Source organism: Gallinula chloropus (genome assembly GCF_964237585.1).
Source record: "Gallinula chloropus genome assembly, chromosome: 20".
Taxonomy (NCBI): Eukaryota; Metazoa; Chordata; class Aves; order Gruiformes; family Rallidae; genus Gallinula; species Gallinula chloropus.
The window spans coordinates 9401578-9418368 of NC_140105.1; the positions used below are offsets into that span (position 1 = coordinate 9401578).

Below are 16791 nucleotides of genomic sequence, written 5' to 3' on the forward strand. Positions count from 1 at the left end.
CTGGGCACCGGTGACTTGTTGGATTTCCAGTGCCAGGAAAGGATTTCAGCTTGAGCATCCAAGAAGAGAGTGAGTGCCTCTGCCCGCATCTCCATCACCTTATTTTTAGTTACGTTATGTAAGTTCTCCGCTACGTCAGGGATGTGGGGGGGTTCTTGCATCTAATTCCGGTGTGACAGCCCAGCAATTCAAACAAGCTGTTCCTCTGGCGAAGAAGATAAAAGGATTTGTAATTTCTCATAATAAAAGAAGCCTTTTGGGACGACCCTCAGAGAATCTCGGGCATCTAGGCCTCCTCTTAGGCAGCCGCTCCACTTTCTTCCCATCCCTTGCTTCTCCTTATCCCCAGGACATTTGAAGCATGAAAAACCTTCCTCCCTCATACCCTCTATCCACGCCCAGAGAGGCTCTTCAGCTGGAAGCAGCCACTGATGTCTTGTCCCCACGTGAAGTGGGGGTACCGAGTTACCGCTGACCCCCTGGTCTTTCCAGTGCCACAAACTCTTGAGGAGCAGCGGCTGCTCCGGGCTGGTCCGTGCTGCCCGTGTCCCGGAGCACCCTGGGAATTGGTGGTAGGGAGAACCTTCCTTTGTCTCTTGCCGTGACATTTGCTTTGATTGCTGCCTTGGATTGTTTTTTTGGGTCGCTAGCTGTCTTTTTGTCAGGGTGATTCACTCCCGGGGCTCGGCGGCAGCTGGAGCGTGCCCAGGGTAACCATGGTGGCAGAGTCCCTTGCGGGTTAGACCTTCATCCCTGCAGCAGCGCTTCCCGCGTGCCCTATCCATAGGCAGAGCCCTTCCACCATGAGGGAGCAAAACCCATGGGTGGAGATGTGAGAGACCCCTCCCCCCCAACACCAGGTCTTTAACCCTGGTGGGACGCACACAGCAGCCCGGGGAGCAATCCCCCACCCACACCTCTGCGAAAGTGGGGTGTCTCCCCCGGGGTGACGGCACATCGGCACGCACGCGGCACCGGCCACCTCCAGCCCCGGGTGGAGCGAAGTTGCTGTGGCAACACCAACTTATGTAATCCACCCCGCTCGGCTGCAGGTGTGGGGAGGAAATTGTGCTATTTTCGAAGTTTCATTAGGTTCCTTCTTAATTACCAGCGTGGCATCGTGCCAGCTCTGCCAGCCAGGTCACGCGCCCCAGCGCAGGGACCAAGCGCCCAGCCGGGACGGCGATGGCTGAGGGCAACGGTGGCACAGCGCGGCTGGGGATGCCCAGCAGCACCTCTGGCTTTCCAGAGAGGGGGATGCCGCCCACCAAAATGCTCAGGAGGGGACACAATGCTGGTCGTGGGGAGCTACCACATCCTCAGCGCCTTGGGACAGAGAGAGAAGCTAAAGGTGGGTTGTAACCCCTCGTAGCTTTGAAGGAGAGGTGTCACCGGCCGAAACAGAGAGGAGGTGATGGAGGTGCAGCCCCCACATCCCCACCAACCTCCTGCATCTCTACCCAGAACTGCAGCTCGGGCGCAGGGACATGGGCAGAGGCAGCTGAGCTGGCGGGGATCTGCTCTGGATGGTCACTGCTTGCTTCTCCACACCTCGAACAAAGTGGGATGGCATCAGAGGGAGACAGGAGCAAGGAGCAGGGTGCTGGGTGAAGAAGCCGCCTCCATCTCCAACTCACCTGCTTGTCCAACGCAGTCCCACGGCGGGGACGGAGGGGTTGACGGTAGCCAGTGCCTTCTCCTCCTTCTCCTCCTTTTTGATTGGTACAGACAGATAAAACCAGGGGCCCTTCAGCTACCCCTGTGAACAGCCTGGCTCCCAGTGCCCCCAGACCTGCAGCATCCACTTGTTAATGAGATTACCAGGAAATTTCCCTACTTCTTGTCTCGGGCAGATGGCTTCCCCATCGGAGTTCTGACGTGCTGCGGCTGCGAGCCCCCTCCATGCTGGGCCAGGGCTTCTTTATGTCTAAAATAATTTAAGCTTGATTTTCCTGACATCTGGGGTGGGGGGGTGTGGGAGGTCACCAGGTAATCAGCCCAATGGGTTTGAACACAACCACAGGTGCAGGATGGGCTTTTCCCTGTGCTCCAGGCTTAGTTTGGACCCCTGCCTCCTTGATGCTGAGTGGGAGGGGTCCCTCCTCCACATTGAGCTGTCTCCCCCCCCTTTTTTTTTTGTGAACAGAGGCAGCAAACCCCACATCAAACCCATATCCCGGAGACCCACCCCTCCCCCCCACATCCCTCCCCCAAACATGGCTTTACTCTTCCCTTTGCAACGTGGATGTTGCTCACCTGGATGCTGTCACGAGTGGCTGCAGCACCTCGGTGGTACCTGGCACCATTCATACTGGTGAGCACTGGTCCCTCCATCACCAGGTCCCTTGAGTGTGAGACATTGGGTGTGCAACATTAAGTGTGCAACACCCAGCATGATGCTCCCTGGGCACACACACACGTTTACACCTTCTGCTCTGTAGGGTCAGGACTTAAAAGCTGCCACAAACCCAGAGATTCCCTGCATGTGCTGGCAGCTCTCAGCTGGTGAAATCCCCCCCAGAGCACAAGCAGGGAATGGAGCAAAGCCATTTAACGAGGATTAGCTGAGGATGAACGAGTCAGGCTCTTATTTTATTGGGTGGGAGCTGCAGCACTGAAATCTGGTGTGGAGCCTGAAACAACAGCGATTTCCAGCTCCTGCCTCTCACGTCTCCTTGCAGGACTCACCTTGATTCCCAGAGTGGGTCACGATTATTTCAACAAAGGAGGAAACTGAGGCACATCAGAGAGGAGTAACTGACTCCCATCATCCTGAGTGGGTTTTCTCTAATCCTGTTGGATGCAGCATCTGAGCAGGAGTCCCCGCAGTGAGAGTTGCTCTTTGCAGGTGTTTCTGTACCTGGAACTGATCTGCTCATTGGTGTGAGCTTTATCTGCTCTCTGCATCTGCACATGTGGCCCTGGTTATGGTGATGGCAGCTGCCAGGCTGAGCTGGGTGTTGGAAAGCAGCTCCAGCATCGCCATCCATCCCGTTAGCCACATGGAGCCGGGGCCGGGTCTCAGCACTGGCACCACAGTGGTGGCCCCAGGAAGGGAATGTGGGCTGGGGGCAGGTGCTGGCAGAGCGCTTGGCTGGCTCCACTGTGGGGAAGGACCCCCAGATCCCCCTGCTCCCACCACCCCAAGGAATGCAAAAGGCAGAGGCTCCTTGGTGGGGGTCTGGGATGCTCTCACTGCCTGGGCAGAGCCAGAGCCTGGCCACATGCTTAGAATAAAGATGGCAAAGTGGCAGTGTGCCCGCAGCACGACCCTGGCAGCCCCCAGCTCCTGGCTGGGGGGGGACACGAGGACCTGCTCATGCCTCCCCTGCAGACCCCCATCATCCTGTGGTGATGACTGAGGGCAGGACATGGGCAGAGCTGTCCTGTTTGGGCAGGATGATGGGCCAGACTGCCCAGGAGACCGTGAGGGAGCCGGCATGAAGGAGCCTCGGCTCTCCCAGGAGGCTCCTGGGGAGAGCAAACGCAGGGAGGAGCCGGAATGACGGAGGAAACAGCGAGTGGGTGGGAGAACAAAGCGCTGCGGATGCAGTGAGCTGCGATGGAGACTGGGAAGATGGAGGGGAGCAGGGCTGGCACCAGCCACAGGAGAGCCAGACGCGCCCCCAGCCGTGTGGCCTTCCCACAGGACCAGGGGAGGTTGGAAAGGAGGCATCTCAGCTCCAAAACAAACAGCACACCCCAGCTCTGCTAAGCCATGCTGGCATGGGAGCAGGCAGGGGAATGGTGTCGGGGGTACCAGAGGAGCCCCGAAATGCTCTGGGGTTGGCAGCTCCTCAGGGCTCCCAGGCTGCTGAGCAGGCCCGAGCCCCGCTGGCTCCTCAGCTGCCCCAGTGCCTATGAGTAAGGCTGAACTGCTGCCTGCAGCCAGGACCTCTGGGGATGCTCCTGAGTAACAGGAATAGTTTATATGTGATTTGCATAATTGGCATGATGGGATTTCTGCATCACATTGCTGAGCTGGGGGGGGGCGCACAGGGCAGTGCTGCCGGCCAATGCCCTGTGCAGGGGCACCCGGTGCCACAGGGAACTTTGGGTGCTTCTCCAGCCCCTGGCTACAGACCACATGGGTTTCGGAGGGGCAGCTCACGGAGAGGAGGATGAGGGGCCAGAATCAGGCCCCCTGCCTTCTTCCCACCCAGTGTCACCTCTTCCTTTCATCAGCTCAGCACTGCTCCAGGCGGGTGCCCCCAGCCCGTGGCTGGCTGGGGTCACGTTCCCTTGTTCCGTGGCCAAGGAAACCTTCTCAGGGTTGAAGGACATGATGCTGATTTGCCCCAGGTCACCACCCAGTCCCACCCAGCTCCCTGCTCAGCATCTCCATCCTTTCAGCACAGAGGGTCTCACACAGGAGACTTGTCTCCTCCTGATTCAGAGGCACAGGCACGGCCCCAGGACCTGTCTCCACTCGTTGCCTCCACTTGCTAATTAACTGCGCGCTGTCGGGCTGCGACTTGTCCCAGCTCCCAGTATAACCCAGCATCAGCCCTCCCGCAGAGCCCTGCTGCTGGCTGGGAGCACATGCCGGGAGCAGTCAGGACTGAGGCCGGGTGCTGGCTGAGGGCTGGGGACCATTAGTGACCCCACATGTGCCCTCAGCTGCTCCCACGACTCAGGATGCCACATTCCACTGCCGGACAAGGAAACCAGCCCAGGTCTGGGGGAAATCGCAAAGGAAAGCGACCCAGGATGGGAGGGGGGAAAGCACAACCACCACTTCCAGCGCTCCTTCCCCTTTCGGCACCGCTCTGGAGTGGGTCTGGCCACCCCTCAAAGCTCCTCCAGCAGCGTGGTGACCGCCAAGCCAAGCACCACCGTACACCGAAAGCTCCTGCCGAGCACTGAGCCGGCAAAGGTCACATTCCCCAACTGAGCTGCAGCTCTAACAGACCCGCTTTGTTCCCAGCCCTGTTCCCATTAGGAAATCGCTCTGGGTTTATTTCTTTTTCCCTTTCTCTTTTCCCACAGCTGAACTACCAGGACTCGGGTTTGTTCCCTGCCAAAGGCGCTGCCATCTCCTCACTGGTGACTCAGCACGACACCAGGCCGCTTAAAACATGGCAACAGGGAAGAGGAAGGAGCCAGCGGCGGGTTCCCTGTGGTTCTGAGCGTGCAGCCCCGGGGCATCTGGTGCTGTGAGGCTTTGAGTGCAAAGCAAAACACCCCCGGAGCTCCCCCACGGATCAGCACCCTGGGAGACACAGGGTGAGATCAGGGGGAACAGCGCGATGAGGAGGAGGAAGAATAAAGACCCCTGCAAACCCCTCCAGAGCAGCCCCCAGTCCTGGCTCGGTGGTTGCCAAGGAGGGTGGGGGATAAGGGCCCTCCCATGGCTTCAGACTCTGGGGGGCTGTGCCCCCTCCATGCCCCCCATACTCACCATGAGCCCCGTGCCCAGTGACCGGGCCCAGGCGGTCCGAGGCCGCAGTGCCAAGCATGTGGGGCTGGCGGACTTGGCCGAGTTGGGACATGATGGTCCTGGGGGGTCTTCTCCAACCGGGATGATTCCATCACTCCAGCCAGGCCTGCAAACTGGCTCCCACTGGGGTGCTTCCCACGGGTGCTCCAGGGAATGTTTGAGGCAGTGGGGAGTGCAGCTGTGTCCAGGGCTACAGCTGTGTCCAGGGGTACAGCCATGTCTGGGGGTACAGCCGTGTTGAGGGGCATCGCCATGTCCATGGGGGTACAGCCATGTTGGGGGGTGCAGCCATGTCTGGGGGTACAGCCGTGTTGAGGGGGGCACAGCCGTGTCGGGGGGGGCGCAGGCAGCCCCTCTGCCTCCCCAGGCAGCGCCGCCAGCCAGCTGTGTTGGCATAGAAACCCAGCGGCTCTGCCACGGGCGCGTTACACAATTCGCTTACGCGCCGAGCGCCAGCGCTGCTGCCATTTAACGCCGAGGGGGAGCAGCTCCCCGGGCCGGGGGCCGACGAGGCGGCCTTTGCCCCAAACCAACTTCTCCACAACTCCCAGCGCACGGCGGGGGCGGGCGGCACAACCACAAACAAAGCCCCAGCGAGCCGGCAGCGCTGATGTTTGGCGGCTCCTGGACAACGTTGAATAAGAGTCTATTTAAAGGCGATGGCGCTTGCGTAACGCTGGCAGTAACTCCTGCTCCCCCGCAGCCGCACGCGTTGTTCCCAGGGGTGCTGGCAGGAGGAGGGTCCACGCAGGCAGCGGTCCCCAGCTGGGGGTGAAGGCAGCTGTGGGCAGTACCCCCTCAACCCAGGGACCTGCTCTGCGGAGAAGGTGGCAGCACCCTGTATCCCAGCAGCGCTCCTCCCTTCCCCCAGCCGCTGCCTCCTGCGCGGGCGATGATCCGACATCGCCACACAAGTCACGTTAAATGCCACGGTGGCTGGATCCGGCACGGAGCGGCGCGTTGGAAAGGCCACAGAGGTGCTGGCAGCTGCCCCGGGAGCAGTGACAGATCCCCTGTGACCGTCCGGGGACTGAAATTCCCTGTCACCCTCAGACGTGACGTGTCGGCAATGGGCAGGGGGGGTCCTGGAGGAGCCAGAACCTCTTCAGTGCCCCTGACAAGGAGACACATCTGTGGGGGAGGCCGGGGAAGCAGTGTGGGGCTGCCTGGATTCTCCAGAGTTTAATTAGACATGTCGCCTCAACGGCTTCCTCGGAGGGAGGACACGTCTCTGCTTCACGGGATCTGTGGCCAAGTACAACACAGCTGGGAGAGCCCCACGCTCCGCTGGCACAGGCGGGTGCTGCTCCCACCCCGCTGCCATGGCTGGGCAAAGGCTGGGACTGTTAATTAAACACCATCAACCCCCCTGCAAGCTGCTTCCCAGGGTCACGGGAACCCCCAGCCGCTCCTTGGGCAGGGATGGGGTGGGGGGGCTGAGTTACACCAATGGACAGGCCTGGCACTGAGGATATGGTGTCGGGGCTCGCTCTCCCACAGCCCCCCAGCTGCTCCACACACAGGTGCCAGGGCAGCACCACTGCAGGGTACGGAGGAGCTGTTGGGCAGCCAGGGTGGGTTTCCATCACCCCAGAGCCTGGGCTCGAGGGTCCTGCCCTCATCCCACCCCAGAGTGGGGAGTAAGAAGGTGAGGGAGGGGGTGAAGGAGGCAGCTCGTGCTCATCCACAATGTGAAAACACGGGGCCAAAGAAGGAATCAAACACCCAGAACCAGCCTGTAGTTAGAGGCCGGGGTCCCTCACCACACCGGGCTTCTCCTCACCAGGAGACACTGCAGAGCTGGTGTGGTGCAGGGAGGAGATGAAGCTGGTGGCGATCTGCTCCGAGCTTTCCTGCCAGGGCGAGTGGCACGGGGCTGCATCACCCCCTCCTCACGGACTGGACCCCTCCGGAGCAGCCTCTGCCCAGGGAGAAGAGCACTGACAGCTCGCAGCAGCCGGCCTGGCCTCGCTGGGTGTCTGGCTGGCTGCTGGGATGTTCATGAGAGGGAAAACTGGTGCCATCCATCTGCCCGAGGGGACACGTGCCGAGCCCATTCAACAGGGGTCAGGCAAAGCGCTGGCACCTGAAACTGTGCTACCAGGCAAAGTTCTTCGGTGGCCTTTCTGGGAGAGCCCCACACTCCCTCCTACACCTGGAGTAGCGCTCAACCAGCCCACACCAGGCTAGTGAGGGCCCGAAGGAGCCTCGGAGGAAAATGGGGGCACAGAACCGCGTCAGAGCCCGTGCTGACGAAGAACAGGCTCTCTCTGGTGGAACAAGCGAGCACTGCACAGCAGCCGGGGCAGCAGCGCGGCTTTTGGCCTACAGAAATCATGGGGAGGGGGGGGGGCAGACCCTTCCCCACGCTCCCACAGCCAGGCCAGGCCAGGGTCTGGGGGCGTGGGGAAGGGTCTGGCTGTCCCCAGGGCCGGGGGGGGGCAGTGGGGCATCCTGTGTGGGCATGAAGAGCGGGTCAGGCCTTTGCCAACACAGGCTCCCAGGCCCCATCTTTGAGCTGAAAACCTGATGAGGGAGAGTGGAAGTGAAAAGGGGCAACTACAAGTGCACCTCAGGGGGACAAGGACCCCGGGCTGGTCTCTGGCACGGACAGGGCAGCTTGACACCACAGCTTCCAGTGGCTGGGGAGCAGCACACTCTCTGAGGCTACTTCTTGCCCAGCACCAGCACCCACAACCCCAAGGGCAGCCACCCACAGCCTCCAAGGCCCCCCATGGGTCCTTCTGCCGCTGTGACAGAGCAGGGACTGAGGGCTGGGGCTTCATGAGTGTAAATTCCCAGAGAGACAGTAAGCCTGCTTCCAGAGGAGCCAAACCCACCCGGCCAGCACTACTCTCCAGCCACCCCACCCGCCGCGTGTGCCGAGCTGAGCGCCCCACGGCAGCACACGGAGCACCAGGCTGTCCCGGCCTCTCCTCTGACCGCTTGCTGAGCAGAGACTTTGGGGTGATGGTTCAAGCAGCTTCGTGCCTCATGTCTGTCACCAGAACCGTGTGCTGACCCGTCTCCAACCCTCCAGGGAAGCACCAAACCTGCGACCGGAGGTGGAATCGACCTCGGCCCATCTGAACGGGGAGAAGGTGACCTCCAGTGATGGTGCAGAGCCAACAAGGGATGACACCTGGCTCAGGATGTAGGCAGAAGACTCCTGGCTGGCATCTTCAGAGGCTCATCAGGTTTCGGTCACCGCTGGTCTCATTGGCACTGTTGGTTACTGGAGGCAGGTGGGCAGAGCAGGATCGGCCCAGGAATCCTTAACCAACCACCCTGTCTGGCACCTGGCTCTTCCCTTTGCCCAGAGATCGGGCTTTTCCCCCACCCAGCAAAGCTGAGCAGCTGCTCTGAACTTCGCTCTAATGAAGCTCTCACACCACAGCTGGTTTTATGCACGGCTGACAGGGCCAAATCAGGCCTGAATCTGGCCCGCAGTGCAAAGCAGCGCTGCCTGTGGGAGCTCAGGCTCACTGCCTTCCTTCAGGCTGCCCACACTCTGCTCAGGCCCCGGTCCAGCCTCGTACACCCCAACCAACACAGTTTACACAAGGACCATTGACACCAACAGCCAGGGGAAGAGCAAAGGGCAGACTCCAGTGGGGCCTGGAGGGCTCCTCGAAGGGCTGCGGCTCCTTCTCACCCAGCCCTGTGCCCAGAGCAGCCCTTTCACACCATCTCTTTGAGGGGAAAGTCAGAGCAAAGGCAGGTTTACCTGCTGCCATCAAACCTAAAGGAAGTGTCTGGCTGGGGGAGTTTTTAGGGTTGTTGTTTAATCCCGAGACAGCGCAGCTGAGTGAGTTCAGAATTTTAAGTTACAAAAAAAAAGCACTAGAAAATAATCTTGATACAAGAGCAATAATCAGCTGAGGTTCCCCACCCTGCACAGGGAATCCCGCTCCACCGTCCGCCCAGCACAGCTGGGATGCTGCCAAGCCATTGCTTGTTCCCAGCACAGGCTGGGATGGCAAACTGTCCTGGGTGAAAGTCACGCGGGGGGAATCCCCGGCCGTGGGAGTTAAGATGCTGCCACCAGTTCTGGCTTTGGCCTGTTCTTGACGGGTGACGCTTCTGCAGAAGAAAAAGAAACTCGTTACAGAAACAGAGAACGCAAACGAAACTCCAGCCAAGAACCAGGACTCACAACCTGCTCCTCCACAGAGCCACAAAGGCTCTCACAGCACCTGAGCTAACAGAAGCTCGTTACACATAATCCTGCGTAACCAGAGTATCCAAACATCCTCTTTCCCACAGCACCTGAAGACCTGGACGAGTTTCAGAACGTCCCCACCCCAATGGCAGCAGCCACCAGCCCAGTGACACAGGCCTGGGGCAGCACGTGGGTTCCCAGCAGCTTTTCACCTCACTGAGCTGTGTGCTGCAGGGGCAGCTTGTGTTTCGCCTGCTGTCCGGCTGCCACCATACAGGGGTGACATCCGACCCCTGTTTACTTGTCAACAAGCACTAAAAAGACACCAGCCCCGTTCCCCACGGCCCAGATTTCTCCCGGGCAGGTTCCACACAGAGCAAATGGTGTCAGACAGCTCTGGGTTCCCACAAGCTCCTGCACCTGCTGATCGGCTTCTGCGGCTGATGGTTCAGTGTTCACAGAATCACAGGGGTTGGAAGGGACCGAGAGGTCATCGGGTCCAACCCCCTGCCAAAGCAGGGTCCCTAGGCCAGGGCACACAGGTCAACATCCAGACATCTCTCCAGAGAAGGAGACTCCACACCCCCTGGGCAGCCTGTCCCAGGGCTCCCTCACCCTCACTGTGAAAAAGTTCTTCCACATGTTGGTGTGGAACTTCCTGTGCTCCAACCTGCAGCCATTGCCCCTTGTCCTGTCCCCACAGACACTGAGAAGAGGCTGCCCATGTCCCCTGTGTCCCACACTTGAGATATTTATAAAGATTGATCAGATCCTGAATCTCCTTTTTTCCAGGCTGAACAGCCACAGTTCTTTCAGCTTATCCTCATAGGGAAGACGCTCCAGTCCTCTAATCATCTTCGTATCCCTCCTCTGGACTCTCTCCAGGAGATCCCTGGCTTTTTAATACCAGGGAGCCCAGAACTGGACACGATACTCCAGGTGGGGCCTGACCAGGGCAGAGCAGAGGGGGAGGATCCCCTCCTTTGTTGTGTTGTGTTCTGCTGTCCTGGGAGATGTTTGTTGGTGGTTTCCCATCTGGCACCCAGCAGGATCCAGCTCCACCTCCCTGTGTGCCTCAGGCCGGCTCCTCAGCAGGGACAGGCACCCAGTAACGCTGCGCAGGCTCTTTCCTCCCCGGTGCTGCCCATCTGGTCACTCCGCAGCGCGAGCTCTCCCCCTCTTCCCTCTTCTCACCCTCAGGAGTGAGCGTGCAGGGAGCTCACGCTCCAGCAGTCAGGATCCTCAGGGATCCTCCTCTCCGCAGTTCCATGTCCCCGGCACCACCTGCGCTCTCCAGAACCCCGCTCCGGCGCAGCGCCAGGCTGCCGCGGCACACGGGGAACCGGCTGGAGCGGCGCTGGCTGGGAAAGCCTCATCCAGGTCAAGCAGGGAGCCAGGGAGGAGCTCCTCAGGGAGCTTCCCAACAGATGCAACAAAGAACAACTCTCCCAGAGGAACACCGAGATGCCAACTGAACCAAGAGACTGTGGCCTTGGGTCCCCTTTGGTAAAGGGTCAGCTGGGTCTGTTGGAGCCTCAGGGGAAGCTTGTGTGGCCCAGATCAGCTGGGCTTTACACTGAAACCTTCCTGTTTGCCAGGACAATACAACAGGAGAGTTCCTCCCTGGGGGAAGCAAGAAGAAGGATGAGAAACAAAGCTGCGGGGCGTATGGGGAAAGCATACCTGGGATCTGCTTTGGGAGAGGCTCTGAAGGAACTTCTGGAAGCTCCATCTGTTCCTGCAAGAGCAATAAAGATGACACAGGTCACACACCCCACGTGCCAGGTGGTGGTCACAGGGCCCTGCACCACAGAAGAGACTTCACGTGCGGACCGACACCTGCCCAGAGCTGCAGGAAGGGTTACGGGCTTTGGCACTGCACAAGGCTCACTGGTTTTAATTACTGCTAATTAAACATTTTGTTAAGTACTACTATCAAATGAGACTTCATAGGACACTGCAGAAGCCATGAGTCTCCTCAAAGCAATGCCTGCTGCAGAGCCTCCCCACCTCCACCTCCTCCTTTCCCAGCGCAGAGCCAAGCCTGAGGCACCACAGGGCTGGGGGATGATCACAGCAGCACCCCAGTATCTGAGCACAGCCCAGGACACCTGAGCCCATCCTCTAGTGAGCGACAGGGATGGGGTAAGGACAGGGATCAGTGGCTGTAACAGACAGCAGAGAGGCACAACCCTTAAACACATCCCATCCCCAAACAGGCCCGTGTGTGGGGTGACTGGCTTGACCTTTGATGACGCAATCATCAGGCACAAGCAGAGTAATCGGGATCTCCGGCAGAGTGAGATAAGCTGCTGAGGGACAAGGTACTTTCTCCCCTATTACAAACAGCTTCCTGAAAAGGCAGGTTAGAAGCAAGTACAGGAAACACCAGGTGAGTCCTACCTGAGTAATAGCGTTTAGTTCTTCTAGAATGGCATCTTCGTCTTCCTCGGTGAGGCTGCCAGCCAGTAGCTCATCTATTTGCTGTGCAAGGGAGGAATGGACACGCTCTGGTCACCCACAGTGCAGCAAAAGCAGCTCTACACCTTGTAGCACGATGGGGGTGAGGGGGTGCTTGGAAAGCTAGTGAGGGAATGTGGATTTACGACTGACTGCCCCGAGGCCAGGACACAGCACAGAGCAGAGGGACCCCACCAGGCCTGCAGCACAGCACCTACCCTCTGGTACTCCACAGCATCCTGGGTTTCGCCCATTATTCTTTCTACTTCTTCTATTGACATGACCTGAATGAAAAGAGTCAAAATCCACACATGGGTGAGGTCTGCAGGGAGGCGGCTCTGAGCTGCCGGGACTCTGCCCGGTGCGAGGCAGCCGCCTGCTCAGCCGGCTCGGGCACACCCACCTGGTGCATTTTGTTCAGACAGTCGTTGCCTATTTTCAGGCCCTCGATGACCTTCATTTCAATCTGGGTGAACTCAATATCCTGGACCTGAAACAGAGCAGAGATGGGGACACATCACAGGCTGGCACCACCCTCTCGTTAGCCAGGCACAGACCGCTGACACCGCCAGAGGAGCGGTGAGGAATCAGCCGAGGGCCCTTCCTCCAGCGAGCAGAATCATAGAACCACAGAATCCCAGGGGTTGGAAGGGACCTCGAGAGATCATCGGGTGCAACCCCCCTGCCAAAGCAGCTCCCTAGGACATATCACTCAGATAGGCGTCCAGATGGGGCTGGAATCTCTCCAGAGAAGGAGACTCCACACCCCCTGGGCAGCCTGTCCCAGGGCTCCCTCGCCCTCACTGGGGAAAAGTTCTTCCCCACATTGGTGTGGAACTTCCCGTGCTCCAACTTGAGGCCATTGCCCCTTGTCCTGTCCCCACAGACACTGAAAAGGGGCTGGCTGATTGCCCCTGCATAAACTTTAATTAGGTCCCCCCTTAGTCTTCTCTTCTCAAGGCTGAACAGTCCCAGCTCACTCAGCCTTTCCTCACAGGGGAGATGCTCCAGGCCCTTCATCATCTCTGTAGCCTCCTCTGGACTCTCTCCAGGAGATCCCTGTCCTTTTTATACCAAGGAGCCCAGAACTGGACACAACACTCCAGGTGGGGCCTGACCAGGGCAGAGTAGAGGGGGAGGATCCCCTCCTGTGACCTGCTGGCCACACTCCTCCAGATGCACCCCAGGATCCCATTGTCTCTCTCAGCCCCCAGAGCACACTGCTGGCTTATGGTCAACCTGTCACCCACCAGGACCCCCAGGTTCTGGAGCAGAGCACTGAATGATACCAGTTGTGAGCAGCGTGCACGGGAACCCTGGCACAGGCAGCCACAGAACCACATCCAGCCGCCCTGGCCCATGGTGCCGCGGGCACTGGGAGCTGAGGCTGTGGCTCCCCGTGCTGCACTGGCACAAACACGCCCTTTCCTAAAGCCCCAGCACCCTGACGAGCCCGGGGAGCTCCGACTGTGACCGATGCTTCCCCAACGTGTGTCACCACCAGCACTGCCCACTCAAACCACGCTCAGTGCTCCCTCCGTTAGCCGAGAGCCACGGCACACGGACGGCGGCACAGCCAGAGGCACAAACCCGTTAGGGCTTGGTGGTCGAAACCCAATTCCACGCGATCCAAGGGATTCCCCCCCAAAAACACCCGCACAGAGCAGGCCTGGTGTGGCAGCCAGCTCTCACTCACCATCCGCTCCAGGTTGCTGATTTGGTTTTCTGTTTTGTCCAGAAGTTGCTCCTGGTACCGCTTCTTCTTTAGCAGGAGCAGGGCTTTCCTGGGGGCACAGGGGCAGCTCAGCACGGGCGAAGGCGCAGCCACAGCACGCCAAAGCCCCGTTTGCTTCCTGCTTTGTTCATCAGGGACCCCCCCCCCCCCCCCCCGTGTGAATTAAATGCCAACTCTGGGCTGCTCTTGGGGCGAGTGAGGATGAGCAAATTAGTCATAAGTTTGTCATTTGGCACCTGAGAATTTCGGTCTGTGTGCTGTGGGTTGGGACTGTGCCGGGCCGGCTGTGCCGCAGCAGCGCCGCGCGCAGCAGCGTCACTCGGACCCTCTGTGTGACCACAGCCAGACTGTCCCTGTGCTGGGGAGTCCTTGCTGGGTATGGGGCTGGAAGTGAAGCTGGTGTGGGGATGGGAGGGGGTGTGTGGATGAGGATGGGGGGATAGTGGGAAGGGGGTTATATAGGGGTGTGTAGGGATGGGGGTGTGTGGGGATGAGGGATGGGAATGAGGGGATAGGGGGTATGTAGGAATGGGGTGGTGGTGATGGGGGTGTGGGGATGGGGTTGTGTAGGGATGAAGATGGGGGTGAGAATGGGGGGATGGGGGTTGTGGGGATGGGACACAGGGGGTTGGGAATGGGACACAGGGGGTTGGGAATGGGACACAGGGGGTTGGGAATGGGAGATAGGGGATGTGTAGGCAGGGGATGTGGGTGTGAGGATGGGAGGGTGCAGGGATAGGGGTTGGGGATGTGGGGTGCAGAGATAGGGGACAGGGGGTTGTAGGGATGGGGGTGTGAGAATGGGGATGTGTGTAGGGATGGAGAGGCGAGACTAGGGGGATAAGGGGGTGTGTAGGGATGCAGATAACAAAGGAAATGCAGAGATTTAGGGGAAGAGGCTCTGTGTGTGTGCAGGGTGTGTGTGTGTGTGTGCATGTACCCCCCTCCACTTCCACCCCCATCCCCAAAACCCCCCCCCTTTCACTCACTCCTTCCTGCCATCAGCCAGCAGCCTCCGGGCCAGCTCTCTCTCCCGCTCCAGGTTGAGGTTGAGCCGCCGCTGGTACTGCCTCAGCTTATCCCGCTGCTGCTTCAATTGCTGCGGGACCGACACACCGGCTCCCTCAGGCGACCCGTTACCCCCTTCAACCCCTTACACCACCCCCCCAGCTCCTCCGGGGGGCAACGACAGAGCCCAGACCGGCCTCCCCCCCTCCCCAAGGCCCCATCCCGGCGCCGACCGAGCCCGGCCCGGCCTCCCCCCCCCACCCGCCCCGCGGCCCTGGGGCCGCGGGGCGGGTGGGGGGGGGAGGCCGGGCCGGGGCTCCTCCTCCCCGCCCCGGTCCTGCACCCACCAGCACCGCCTTGTCCTGCTCCGTGACGCGGCTCCGCCGCTTCCTCCCGAAGAGGTTCCCCATGGCCGCCGCTCCGGTGCCGGGCGGAGAGGCCGCTCCGCTCCGCTCCGCCTCCGCCGGTCACGGTGCCGGCACCGGGAGGGACTCAGCGTCGACGGAGGCCGAGTAGGGCCAAGCCCGGTGTAAAGCGAAGGAGGAGGGAGAATGAGGAGTAGGGACGGGAAAGGGGCGCGGGGGGGCGCTGGTGAGGCGGGAATGGGAATGGGAATGGGAATGGGGGGAGGGATGGTGGAGGGGGGAGAGATGGAGCGGGAGGGATGCGGGTGTGGGGATGGGGTGTGTTGAAAGGGGATGTATGGGGCTTGGGGATGGGGCGGTTTGAGGGGGGGAGGGATGGGGGTGCAGAGATTGGGGGGGGTGTAAATGGGGGATGAGGTTTAAGGGAAGGGGGATGTGGGGGTGGGATGAAGGGATGGGGGATGGAGATAGGGGCGAAAGGGGGTGTGTGGGGATTAGGGATGGGGTTGTGAGGAGGGAGGTGTAAGGGCTGGGGGGTGTAGGGCTGTAGGGCTGGGGGTGGGGCTGGGAGTGTAGATGGGGATGGGAATGGTGAGTAAGGGATGGGGGGTGGGGATGGGGGGTACGGAGGTAGGAATGACAGGGTAGGAATGGGGATGGGGGTTGGGGATGGGGGAGTCAGGCATGTGGGTGTGGGGATGGGGGTGTGGGTATGGGGGCAAAGGGGCGTGTGTAGGGATAGGGGTGTAGGGATGGGGATGTGGAGAATGGGGATGGGGGGCTGTGAGGGATGAGGATGACAAAGGAGATGGAAAGATTTAGGGGATGGGGCTCTGTGGGTGCACTGGGGCAGAGGATGGGTCACTGCAGAGGTGATGGGGCAGCAGCGGGATCCCCATCCCCGTCTGTCCCCACAGGAGGGGGCTGGTGCTGCTGCAGGTTTGGGGTCCTGGGGGTTGCTGGGCAGGAAAAGTGCTTGCTGCTCCACCACATACAGCCTGACAGCAGGGAGAGGGGACACAGCAAGAGCCAGGACAGGCCATGGCAGTGGCTGTGACCACAGCTTTACGGGCACTGGGGCTGCCCTGAGGGTGGGAATCCTGCCCCAGGTGCTCTGTGTCCAGCACCGTGTCCAGTGCAGTTTCCACTCTGCCCGTCCTGGGCCCCAGTTCAACCCCAACCCACTTGCAGGGGGGTCAGCAGAGGAAAAGCCATGGCAGCTGCTGCGTCCCCTGACCTCCCTGTGCTGCTGAGTGTCCCCACGGTCCTCCCCGGCTGCAGCACCGTGCTCCCCGGAGCCAGAGAGCTCCCTAAACCACTCGGGGCTGTGAGGAGCCAGCAGACGCCTCCTCTTCCTGGCTGCAGCTTCGCCCTGGGTCAGCCCAGCGCTGGCTCCGCGCTGCTCTGCGTCCCGAATGACAGGAGGTGACAGGCGCCCGGCCCTCGCTCCCACGAGCGGAACCCTGTCCAGTGGAGCAGCAGCCGGCACAGGGGGAGAAACAACGGAAACAAACCCATGGAAGGTGGCTCCTGGTGCCGTGGCCCCGTGATGCCATCGAGTCCCAGTGATGCCATCGAGTCCCGGCGATGCCATCGAGTCCCGGTGATGCCATCGAGTCCT

At 60.3% G+C, this 16791-nt stretch overlaps 1 protein-coding gene across 2 annotated transcripts; it reads right to left on the reverse strand.

The window, feature by feature from the left end:
- Positions 1 to 9245: 9245 nt before the first annotated feature.
- Positions 9246 to 15217, reverse strand: CHMP6 (charged multivesicular body protein 6). 2 transcript variants are annotated; one of them, XM_084273559.1, is made up of 8 exons: positions 15153 to 15217; positions 14787 to 14896; positions 13759 to 13846; positions 12466 to 12552; positions 12281 to 12346; positions 12006 to 12086; positions 11286 to 11334; positions 9246 to 9523 (listed from the first exon to the last, which is right to left on the reverse strand). In XM_084273559.1, exons 1-8 carry the CDS (start codon positions 15213 to 15215, stop codon positions 9471 to 9473), a joined length of 597 nt encoding a protein of 198 aa, XP_084129685.1. In that variant the 5' UTR covers positions 15216 to 15217; the 3' UTR covers positions 9246 to 9470. The 2 variants fall into 2 exon arrangements, with proteins under 2 accessions (XP_084129685.1, XP_084129684.1); XM_084273558.1 differs by having other exon boundaries at positions 11286 to 11340.
- Positions 15218 to 16791: the final 1574 nt, after the last annotated feature.